At 39.5% G+C, this 12,004-nt stretch overlaps 1 protein-coding gene across 1 annotated transcript; it reads left to right on the top strand.

The window, feature by feature from the left end:
• Positions 1-1,046: 1,046 nt before the first annotated feature.
• cunh11orf98 (chromosome unknown C11orf98 homolog) lies at positions 1,047-12,004 on the top strand. Its single transcript, XM_003229429.4, has 4 exons — positions 1,047-1,791; positions 8,645-8,769; positions 10,664-10,761; positions 11,527-12,004. Exons 1-4 carry the CDS (start codon positions 1,756-1,758, stop codon positions 11,661-11,663), a joined length of 396 nt encoding a protein of 131 aa, XP_003229477.2. The 5' UTR covers positions 1,047-1,755; the 3' UTR covers positions 11,664-12,004.

Below are 12,004 nucleotides of genomic sequence, written 5' to 3'. Positions count from 1 at the left end.
GACTCTGGAGGTTGGTGCTCATCTCCATTTCTAAGCCGAAGAGCCGGCGTTGTCCGTAGACTCCTCCAAGGTCATGTGGGATGACTGCATGGAGCGGCGTTTCCTTCCCGCCGGAGCAGTACCTATTGATGCACTCACATTTGCATGTTTTCGAACTTCTGGGTTGGCAGAAGCTGGGGCTAACAGTGGGGGCTCTCTCCACTCCCCCAATTCAAACCTGCGGCCTTTCAGTCCAGAAGTTCAGCAGATTATATTGTTCTGCATTATTCTATCCCAGTAATTATTTCATATTAAAGAAGAATCTCACTTATCCAACATTCGCTTATGTTCTGGATTATCCAACGCAGTCTGCCTTTTCATAATCAATGTTTTTGTAGTCAGTGTTTTAAATTCATTGTGATATTTTAGTGGTAAATTTGTAAATACAGTACAGTAGAGTCTCACTTATCCAACATAAACGGACCGGCAGAATGTTGGATAAGCGAATATGTTGGATAATAAGGAGGGATTAAGGAAAGGCCTATTAAACATCAAATTAAGTTATGATTTCACAAATTAAGGACCAAAACATCATGTTAGACAACAAATTTGGAAGAAAAAGTAGTTCAATACACAGTAATTCTATGTAGAAATTACTGGATTTATGAATTTAGCACCAAAATATCACGATATATTGAAAGCATTGACTACAAAAATGTGTTGGATAATCCAGAACGTTGGATAAGCGAGTGTTGGATAAGTGAGACTCTACTGTAAATACTACATAGCATTACTGCGCATGGAACTACTTTTTCTGTCAAATTTGTTGTATAATATGATGTTTTGGTGCTTAATTTGTATAACGATTACCTAATTTGATGTTTAATTGGCTTTTCCTGAATCCCTTCTTATTATCCAACATATTCACTTATCCTGCCGGCCTGTTTACGTTGGATAAGTGAGACTCTACTGTATATTAATAATCTTATATTATCTGCTCAGAACTGGATTATATGAGGCCCCTTCTTCACAGCTGTATAAAATGCACACTGAAGTGGATTATATGGTAGTGCGGAGTCAAGATAATCCAGTTAAAGCAGATAATATAAGATTATAAATGGGTTATATAGCTGTGTGGAAGGGCCTTGAGTCTACACTGCCATATAATCTAGTTAAAATCAGATAATCTGTGGAAGAAGCCTAAGTGAGGCCTAAATCTGCCTGTCCCCTAACTGAAACCTGGCTGTCCCTTGGTTGCTAGGCAACCAAGTGGGCAGAGATTAGCCCTCTAAACTGGCAGCAATTGGATAAAAAAAATTATTGCTCTCCCTCTAATTAGGACTTTATTTTTCTTTTCTTTTTGTTGTATCAACATTGAGGCGTGGATGATGGGTTGTGTTGTCAAATTTTGAGGTTGGGGGGCCTGTACTTTTGTTGTTTTGTGAATTGCCGTGATGCCGTCACTCTTTTATATATATAGATGTCTTTGTTTTTATCGTTTTCAGTGTTAAGCATCCCCAGAAGAAAATATTTTGGGTACAGCTTTATTTTAATTTGCAACATCTTTGGTATTTTTTGGTGGGGAAATCCACTTTTTTTCTCGGCGTGCTCTCGGGCGCCACCAACCGGCCTTTTGTGGAAATGGTTGGGAAACGAGAGAGGCGCTCCGGCTCTGCTCATCCGCGCCCCTGCTGGCCAGTGTGAGAATTGCAACGGAGGTTTCCCATCTTCGATGCACGTGGTCCCCGAACCGGAAGCCGAAGACCAGGTGGCACGATGGCGCCCACGGGGAAAATCAACCGGCCTCGGACGGTAATTGAGACTTCATTCAGTGTCTTGTCGAAGGAAGGCTTTCATGGCCGGAATCACTGGGTTGCTGTGACTTTTCTGAGCTGACTGGCTACATCCCAGTAGCATTCTCTCCTGACGTTTCGCCCGCATCTATGGCAGGCATCCTCAGAGGTTGTGAGGGTTTATATAATATCCGTGGAATGATGTCCAGGGTGGGAGGAAGAACTCTTGTCTGTTGAAATGTTGCCCTTGGCTACCTTGATTAGCATTGAATGGCCTCGCAGCTTCAAAGCCTGGCTGCTTCCTGCCTGGTTTGAGGTGGGAGGTGTTAGCACAGCAAATAAAGAACCACGGCTCTGAAAACTGGGGGATTCCAGCAATAACAGCACCATCTATTATGACCATCCCAGAATTCAATGACAGACCAGTTATCAGACTCGAAATGCGCCAATTGTTTATTTATATGTATACTACCCTGTTTCCCTGAAAATAAGACATCCCCAAAAAATAAGGCCTAGTAGAGGTTTTGCTGAATTGCTAAATATAAGGCCTCCCCCGAAAGTAAGACCTAGCAAAGCTTTTGTTTGGAAGCATGCCTGGCGCCCGCCAAACAAAACACAATAGCATGCAGGATTGGTAAATGTACATACCAGTTGTACATGAAAATAATGGTAGTAACAAGAAATTCTTGACAGGAGTCACAGTTTGTCAGGTTTAGTTATGTTGGTTTGTGAAGACAACTACCATACAGTATAGAATAAATGTTCATTTGTTTGTTCAACAATAAATGTGAATTCTTCTTCATGGAAAAATAAGACATCCCCTGAAAATAAGACCTAGCACATCTTTGGGAGCAAAAATTAATATAAGACACTGTCTTATTTTCGGGGAAATTGTGCCCGGCCATGCGTTGCTGTGGCGTTGTCTGGTGGTGTTGGTGAGAACTTGTTGAGGTAGTGGTGGTATTGAATGTCTGTTGTATGGTTGTCTTTATGTTTAGTATGCATTTGGTTATTTGTGTACTGTGAAAGTGGTGAGGGTAGAGGGGGTCTATGTCCCTGTGTAGTATTGTATAAGGAGCCCCGGTGGCGAAGTGCGTTAAAGCACTGAGCCGGAGAACAAAGGTCCCTGGTTCAAACCCCGGGAGCGGCGTGAGCGGCTGCTGTTAGCTCCAGCTCCTGCCAACCTAACAGTTCAAAAACATGCAAATGTGAGTAGATTAATAGGTACCACTCCGGCGGGAAAGTAAGGGCGCTCCATGCAGTCATGCCGGCCACATGACCTTAGAGGTGTCTACGGACAATGCCGGCTCTTCGGCTTAGAAATGGAGATGAGCACCAGGCCCCAGAGTCAGACATGACTGGACTTAATGTCAGGGGGAAACCTTTACCTTTACCTTTAGTATTGTATAGTATTTATACGTTGTCCATGTGTTGTGAAAGCTTGGGTTGTGTCCAGCTGCATAGTAGAAAGGGTTGGGCTGGATGGCCCCTAGGAGTCTCTCCAAACTCTTGGATTCTATGCTTCTATTATTATTATTATTATTATTATTATTATTATTATTATTATTATCATCTTCTTCATCATCATTATTATGTAGAGCAGGGGTCCCCAAACTAAGGCCCGGGGGCCGGATGCGGCCCATCAAAGCCATTTATCCGGCCCCCATGGCACAAGGGCAGAAGGGGATTAGACTAAATGACCCAAGGGGTCTCTTCTTCTCTTACAACCCTTATTATTATTATTATTATTATTATTATTATTATTATTATTATTATTATTATATTTTATGACACAGCAAACAAGATAGATATGCTGGATTTCGTATCACAAAATCACATTATTATTATTATTATTATTATTATTATTATTATTATTAACATTGAGGCTGGGTGACCATCTGTCAGGGGTGCTTTGCTTGTGCTTTTGGTGCAGAAAGGCAAAAGGGGGTTGGACTTAATGGCCCAAGGGGTCTCTTCCAACCCTCTTTATTATTATTATTATTATTAATAATAATAATAATTGAGGCTGGGTGTCCATCTGTCAGTGGTGCTTTGCTTGTGCTTTTGGTGCACAAAGGCAAAAGGGGGTTGGACTTAATGGCCCAAGGGGTCTCTTCCAACCCTCTTTATTATTATTATTATTATTATTAATAATAATAATAATTGGGGCTGGGTGTCCATCTGTCAGTGGTGCTTTGCTTGTGCTTTTGGTGCACAAAGGCAAAAGGGGGTTGGACTTAATGGCCCAAGGGGTCTCTTCCAACCCTCTTTATTATTATTATTATTATTATTAATAATAATAATAATTGGGGCTGGGTGTCCATCTGTCAGTGGTGCTTTGCTTGTGCTTTTGGTGCACAAAGGCAAAAGGGGGTTGGACTTAATGGCCCAAGGGGTCTCTTCCAACCCTCATTATTATTATTATTATTAATAATAATAATAATAATAATTGAGGCTGGGTGTCCATCTGTCAGGGGTGCTTTGCTTGTGCTTTCGGTGCACAAAGGCAGAAGGAGATTGGACTCAATGGCCCAAAGGGTCTCTTCCAACCCTATTTTTTATTGCTGCTTCTGTTGTTGTTGTTGTTGTTATTTTAGTGTATGACACAGCAAACAAGATAGATATGCTGTATTTATTATTATTATTATTATTATTATTATTATTATTGTTGTTGTTGTTGTTGCTCGGTGGCCAACTATAGTCCGGCCCTCCAACGGTCCGAAGGATCATGAACTGGCCCCCTGTTTAAAAAGTTTGGGGACCCTTGATGTAGAGGCTGGATGGCCATCTGTCAGGAGCGCTTAGATTGTGTCCTCCTGCATGGTAGAAGGAAGTTGATCTGGATGACCCTTAGGGGTAACTCCAAACCTTAGGATTGTATGATGTTATCATTATTAGTAGTAGTAGTATTAGTATTGAGAGGCTGGGTGGCCATCTGTTGGGAGTGCTTGGATTGTGTCCTCCATGGCAGAATTGGGTTGTTCTGGATTACCACAGTAATTATTTCATATTACAGTAGAATCTCACTTATCCAACATTCACTTATCCAAAGTTCTGGATTATCCAACGCAGTCTGCCTTTTAGTAGTCAATGTTTTGTAGTCAGTGTTTTAAATTCATTGTGATATTTTGGTGCTAAATTTGTAAATACAGTAATTACAACATAGCATTACTGAGTATTGAACTACATTTTCTGTCAGATTTGTTGTATAACATGATATTTGGTGCTTCATTTGTATAATCATTACCTAATTTGATGTTTAATAGGCTTTTTCTGAATCTCTTCTTATTATCCAACATATTCACTTATCCAACGTTCTGCCGGCCTGTTTATGTTGGATAAGTGAGACTCTACTGTATATTTATAATCTTATATCTGCTCAGAACTGGATTATCTGAGGCCCCTTTTTCACAGCTGTATAAAATGCACACTGAAGTGAATTATCTGGCAGTGTGGACTCAAGATAATCCAGTTCAAAGCAGATAATATAAGATTATAAATGGGTAATATAGCTGTGTGGAAGGGCCTTGAGTCTTCACTGCCATTTAATCCAGTTAAAATCAGATAATCTATGGAAGAGGCCTAAGTAAGGCCTAACTGTGCCTGTCCCGTGAGCTGAGTAGGTTGCTAGGAAACCAAGTGGGCGGAGCTTAGCACTCTAACTGGCAACAATTGGATAAAAACAATTATTCCTCTCTCTCTAATTAGGACTTTATTTTTCTTTTCTTTTTGTTGTATCAACCTAGTGCCGTGGATGATGGGTTGTGTTGTCAAATTTTGAGGTTGGGGGGCCTGTACTTTTGTTGTTTTGTCCACTGCCCTGATGCCATTACTCTTTCATATATATAGATTTTTATTTATTTATTTATTTGCTACATTTATATGCCGCCCTTCTCACCCCGAAGGGGACTCAGAGCGGCTTACAAATTAAATTTACATACAATATTATATTAGCATAGTACCATACTGGCAATAAATTACTATATTGTACTGTATCAATATATTGTAATATTATTAGTAATATTAAATAACAGTTTTATTTATTTGCTACATTTATATGCCGCCCTTCTCACCCCGAAGGGGACTCAGAGCGGCTTACAAATTAAATTTACATACAATATTATATTATTAGCATAGTGCAATACTGGTAATAAATTACTATATTGTACTGTATCAATATATTGTAATATTATTAGTAATATTAAATAACAGTTTTATTTATTTGCTACATTTATATGCTGCCCTTCTCACCCCGAAGGGGACTCAGAGCGGCTTACAAATTAAATTTACATACAATATTATATTAGCATAGTACTATACTGGCAATAAATTACTATATTGTACTGTATCAATATATTGTAATATTATTAGTAATATTAAATAACAGTTTTATTTATTTGCTACATTTATATGCCGCCCTTCTCACCCCGAAGGGGACTCAGAGCGGCTTACAAATTAAATTTATATACAATATTATATTAGCATAGTACTATACTGGCAATAAATTACTATATTGTACTGTATCAATATATTGTAATATTAGTAATATTAAATTACAGTTTTATTTATTTGCTACATTTATATGCCGCCCTTCTTACCCCGAAGGGGACTCAGAGCAGCTTACAAATTAAATTTACATACAATATTATATTATTAGCATAGTGCAATACTGGTAATAAATTACTATATTGTACTGTATCAATATATTGTAATATTATAAGTAATATTACATGTAAAATATAATATACTAGCTGTGCCCGGCCACGTGTTGCTGTGGCAAAGTGGTGGTGGTATTGGTTAAAAATTGTTGTGTAATTTTTATTTGACTTTATTTGCATTTTTTATTAATTTTATTGTAAGTTATATTTTTATTTATTATATTTTATTATTTTCTTGTATTATTTTTAGTTATTTTCTGTTATTATAGTATTTTATTGTATTAATTTTTTAGTGTTTTTAATTATTTTTTATTGGGTTGCTAGGAGACCAAGTTGGAGGAGCTTAGCCTTCTAACTGGCAGTAATTGAATAAAAGCAATTATTCTCTCTAATTAGGACTATTTTTCTTTTCTTTTTGTTGTATCAACCTAGAGGCATGGATGATGGGTTGTGTTGTCAAATTTCGAGGTTGGAGGGCCCGTAGTTTTGTTGTTTTGTGGGTCGCCATGATACCATCACTCTTTTATATATATAGATAAATTAATATTATTATATTGTATTATTAGTATTATATTGTATTACAATATAATATTATGATTATATGTATATACAATATGTTATAATTATTATATATTATTGTAAATTATATTGTGTATATATATATGTATATCAATGTTTTATTTTTTATCAATGTTTAACGTATTTAATTTTAACTGATTGAATTGTCTGTAATATTTTTATATTGTGTTTTATTGTAAGCCGCCCTGAGTCCCCTATGGGTAAGAAGGGCGGGATATAAGTATTGTAAATAAATAAATAAATAAATTCCAGACAGGAAACAGTCAGGGCCAGCTAACACCTCCCAACGGAGTCCCCGGTGGCATATTGGATTAAAGCCTTGTGACTTGAAGGTTGGGTTGCTGATCTGAAAGCTGCCAGGTTCGAATCCCACCCGGGGAGAGTGCGGATGAGCTCCCTCTATCAGCTCCAGCTCCATCTGGGGACATGAGAGAAGCCTCCCACAAGGATGGTAAAAACATCCGGGCGTCCCCTGGGCAATGTCCTTGCAGACGGCCAATTCTCTCACTCCAGAAGCAACTTGCAGTTTCTCAAACAATAAACTTAGTTTAAAATAACAATAAAAAAACAACAATAAAAGCAACAATAAAAACAGACACAGCCCCGAGTTTTTCACCCATTGAAAGCTTGTCAGAAGAGCAAGGTTTTGCAGGCTTTCCGAAAGGCAAGTAGGTCTCGGGTGGTTTGAGTAATAATAATAATAATAATTAATAATAATAATAAATAATAATAATAATTTATTTTGATACCCCGCCACCATCTCTCCAGAGGGACTCGGGGCAGCTCACAGATATAAAACAAGCATACAGTGGTATCAAATACAAAAAAAAACACACAAATAAAATTAAAAGGCATAAAATAAAATCACAGTCATTATAAAACACATGATTTTTTAAAACACCCTCTGGGTATTTTGGACTTCGGCTCCCACGAGCCTGGTTGGGAAGGAAAGGATTCCCCTGGGCAGGAAGCAGCCAGGCTTTGAAGCTGCAAGGCCATTCAATGCACGGTGTAGACAAGGCATGGGCAAACCTGGGCCTTTCCTCTGGGTGTTTTGGGCTTCGGCTCCCACGAGCCTTGTTCGGTAAGGAAAGGATTCCACCAGGCAGGAAGCAGCCAGGCTTTGAAGCTGCAAGGCCATTCAATGCACAGTGTAGACAAGGCATGGGCAAACCTGGGCCTTCCCTCCGGGTGTTTTGGGCTTCGGCTCCCACGAGCCTGGTTGGGAAGGAAAGGATTCCCCCAGGCAGGAAGCAGCCAGGCTTTGAAGCTGCAAGGCCATTCATTTGCTAATCAAGGTGGCCAATTGCAACATTCACACTTTCCAAGAGACTAGAGTTCTTTCTCCCACCCTGGACATCATTCCACAGATCTATAAACCCCCACTTGCCTCGTTTCCAACAGATCTCACAACCTCTGGGGATGCCTGCCATAGATGTGGGCGAAACGTCAGGAGAGAATGCTTCTGGAACGTGGCCATACAGCCTGGAAAGCTCACAGCAACTCAAGGCTGAACCCATAGCATTGAGACAAGACAGCTCAAAGTGGCATCAAGCTGCATTGATTTCATAGTGTAGCTGCAAAAGTTGTATATTTGAAAAGCTTTTTTTTCCACCTTTGTGTGCATTTCTTTAGGAGCTGCGCAAAAACGTTTGCAAGAGGCGGCGTGTCTTGAGCAAACAGAAGAGGAAAAAACACCGGATTGTCGCAGCCGTGGCAGACAAAGACCTCATCACTTCTCACCACCTAAAGAAGCGATCGTGAGTTATCTATCTTTCTTCTTTCTTTCTTCTATATATATATTATTATCAATACTAGCTGTGCCCGGCCACGCGTTGCTGTGGCGTTGTCTGGTGGTGTTGGTGAGAACTTGTTGAGGTAGTGGTGGTATTGAATGTCTGTTGTATGGTTGTCTTTATGTTTAGTATGCATTTGGTTGTTTGTGTACTGTGAAAGTGCTGAGGGTAGTCTATGTCCCTGTGTAGTAGTGTATAGTATTTATACGTTGTGTGGAAGGGCCTTGAGTCCACACTGCCATATAATCCAGTTAAAATCTGATAATATGTATCTTATAGGCAGTGTGGAAGAGGCCTGAGGCCTAACTGCCTGTCCCCTGGGCTGAGTGGGTTGCTAGGAGACCAAGTGGGCAGAGCTTAGCCTTCTAACTGGCAGCAATTGGATAAAAAACAATTATTCCTCTCCCTCTAATTAGGGCTTTATTTTTCTTTTCTTTTTGTTGTATGAACGTAGAGGCATGGATGAGGGGTTGTGTTGCCAAGTTTAGTGTTTCTGGGATGTGTAGTTTTGTTGTTTTGTCCTAGGCCGAATTTTTTTTATCCTTTTATAGACTAGCTTTGCCCGGCCACGCGTTGCTGTGGCTTATGGGAATCCTTTGTTGGCCAGGTGGAATAGCAGTGAATAGCCTTGCAGTCTCAAAACCTGGCTGTTTTCTGGAGTAGCTGGAGCTGTTTGTTGTATGAACATAGAGGCATGGATGAGGGGTTGTGCTGCCAAGTTTAGTGTTTCTGGGATGTGTAGTTTTGTTGTTTTGTCCTAGGCCGAAATTTCATTACCCTTATATATATATAGATTATATGTATATACAATATATTATATATTTATATGTGTGTGTGTGTATAAAATTAGCATAGCATGTTGCTATGGCACAGGAGACAAGATGGAAGTAAGGGTGAGGTTGTGCAGACTCTAATAATAATAATAATAATAATAATAAGTATTAAAATATTATTAAAGTATTGGAAAATGAGCACGCAAAGATACTGTGGGACTTCCGAAACCAGACTGACAAAGTTCTGGAACACAACACACCAGACATCACAGTTGTGGAAAAGAAAAAGGTTTGGATCATTGATGTCGCCATCCCAGGTGACAGTCGCATTGACGAAAAACAACAGGAAAAACTCAGCCGCTATCAGGACCTCAAGATTGAACTTCAAAGACTCTGGCAGAAACCAGTGCAGGTGGTCCCGGTGGTGATGGGCACACCAAAAGATCTCAGCCGGCATTTGGAAACAATAGACATTGACAAAATTACTATCTGCCAGCTGCAAAAGGCCACCCTGCTGGGATCTGCGCGCATCATCCGAAAATACATCGCACAGTCCTAGACACTTGGGAAGTGTTCGACTTGCGATTTTGTGATACGAAATTCAGCATATCTATCTTGTTTACTGTGTCATAATAATAATAATAATAATAATAATTTATACACTGCCTCCATCTCCCCGAAGGGACTCGGGGCGGCTTACAAGGGTCGAACCCAGATAAAAACAGTAACAATATAAAACACATCAGATGTACAGAAACATATGCAATTATAAAACAGACATTTGCACATACAGGTAAAAATAGCAAACTTAATAACATAATTAAAACACAAGTTAAAAACAGACTGAATAAGGTGAACTGTATAAATAATAATATAAATAAATGTTTTTGGGTTTTAGAGATCGATAGCTAGTAAAAGGAAAATGAGAGCTAAGTTACACCAGGTGTTTCTCAAGTATGCGGAGGGCAATGTGTGCTCTCTCAAAATGTTGAACTACAGATCTCATGAGTGATGTAGGTTTCCATTGCATTCTATGAGTGAGCCACCAGTCATTTCTTCGATGCACTTTTTGTCTTCCTTTCCAGATCGAGCGCACGAGCCAATATTACTCTCTCTGGGAAGAAGAAGAGGAAGCTGCTGAAGCAAATCAGCCATGCCACCAAAGAAAAAATAACCATGCAGGGTAAGAAGTTGCTTCTCTTACTTTGGGAATCCAATGTATTTGAAAGGAGGCGTTTTGAGTAGTGGTGATCTAAAGAGCTGAAGCAGCTGGATGGCCATCTGTCGGGGGTGCTTTGAATGCAATTTCCTGCTTCTTGGCAGGAGGTTGGACTGGATGGCCCATGAGGTCTCTTCCAACTCTACTATTCTATGATTCTATGATTAAATCAAGAGAAGGGGGTGTAATGAAGTACGAATTTTGGTTTACAGATGTTATGTTTAATTGTGTGTTTATGTTTTAAAAGGGTAAGTATTACAGTTATTGCATCTCAGCGCTCAGAGGCTGGTTGCCGTGGAGAAGTAGGCGGAGCCAACTGCCTTTTAGTTGAAGAAGTGCAGAGTTTGAAAAAGTCAGTCAGTCTGTGCTCTGATGAGGCACAGGGAAGACTGATTCCAGGTTGATGGGATCAAGGAGACTCAATTGTTCATTTTGAGTCGGTTTTAAATAGGTTTGGTGACTTATTTAGTGTAGTCTGTGTCCTGGTAAGAGAGAAATAGATCACATATTGCAAGCAATAGCCTGCAGGCTCTGTTGCTGGCCTTGACCTTGACCCGATTATAAGCCGGGAGAGGCTTTTTCAGCTCATAAATAAGAGCTGAAAAACTTGGCTTATCTTCTATACAGTAGATTGTTTCTGTCAAATAATTAATAAAATAATTTTAAAAAATAAAGTGCATGAAAAAATGGCTGCTCAATCCCTTCTCTCTCTCTGTCTCGTTATTGCAGTTGACGCCTCACCGGCTCCAAGTACCAAAGCTCAAAATAGAAGGGAAAAGAAGAACAAGAAGGAAAAGTTAGAAGGCTGCTCTGATGTAGAAATGGTGGAAACTGAGCCCACACTGAGACCAGAAATTTCTCTGTAATGCCTTCATGTTCGGTTTCCTTGCTCTTCTTTGCTGACTGTAGCATGATGGGACTGAAAGAGTGCAAACCCAAAAAAGCCAGTGGGTTTTGGCCCTTAAACTTTGAAACAACATGGATACTACAACACTATTTCCAGCCTTAGTGATATGCATAAAAAGCACATTGATGCAGTTTGTGTGTGCGAGTGCATGTGCATATGCATGCTCACAGAGCAATAATTTCCAACACCAGAATACAAGAGAAAAGTACTCTGTATTATACAATTAAGATAATCAGATTTTTCTGTTCTTGTGTGTTTCTGAAGCCCCAAATTTTGTCTCAATAAAATGGCAAGAAACCA

This window comes from Anolis carolinensis, unplaced genomic scaffold, assembly GCF_035594765.1.
Source record: "Anolis carolinensis isolate JA03-04 unplaced genomic scaffold, rAnoCar3.1.pri scaffold_14, whole genome shotgun sequence".
Taxonomy (NCBI): Eukaryota; Metazoa; Chordata; class Lepidosauria; order Squamata; family Dactyloidae; genus Anolis; species Anolis carolinensis.
Note: the sequence above shows the minus strand (reverse complement) of the source record. Positions and strands in the feature narration are given on the sequence as shown.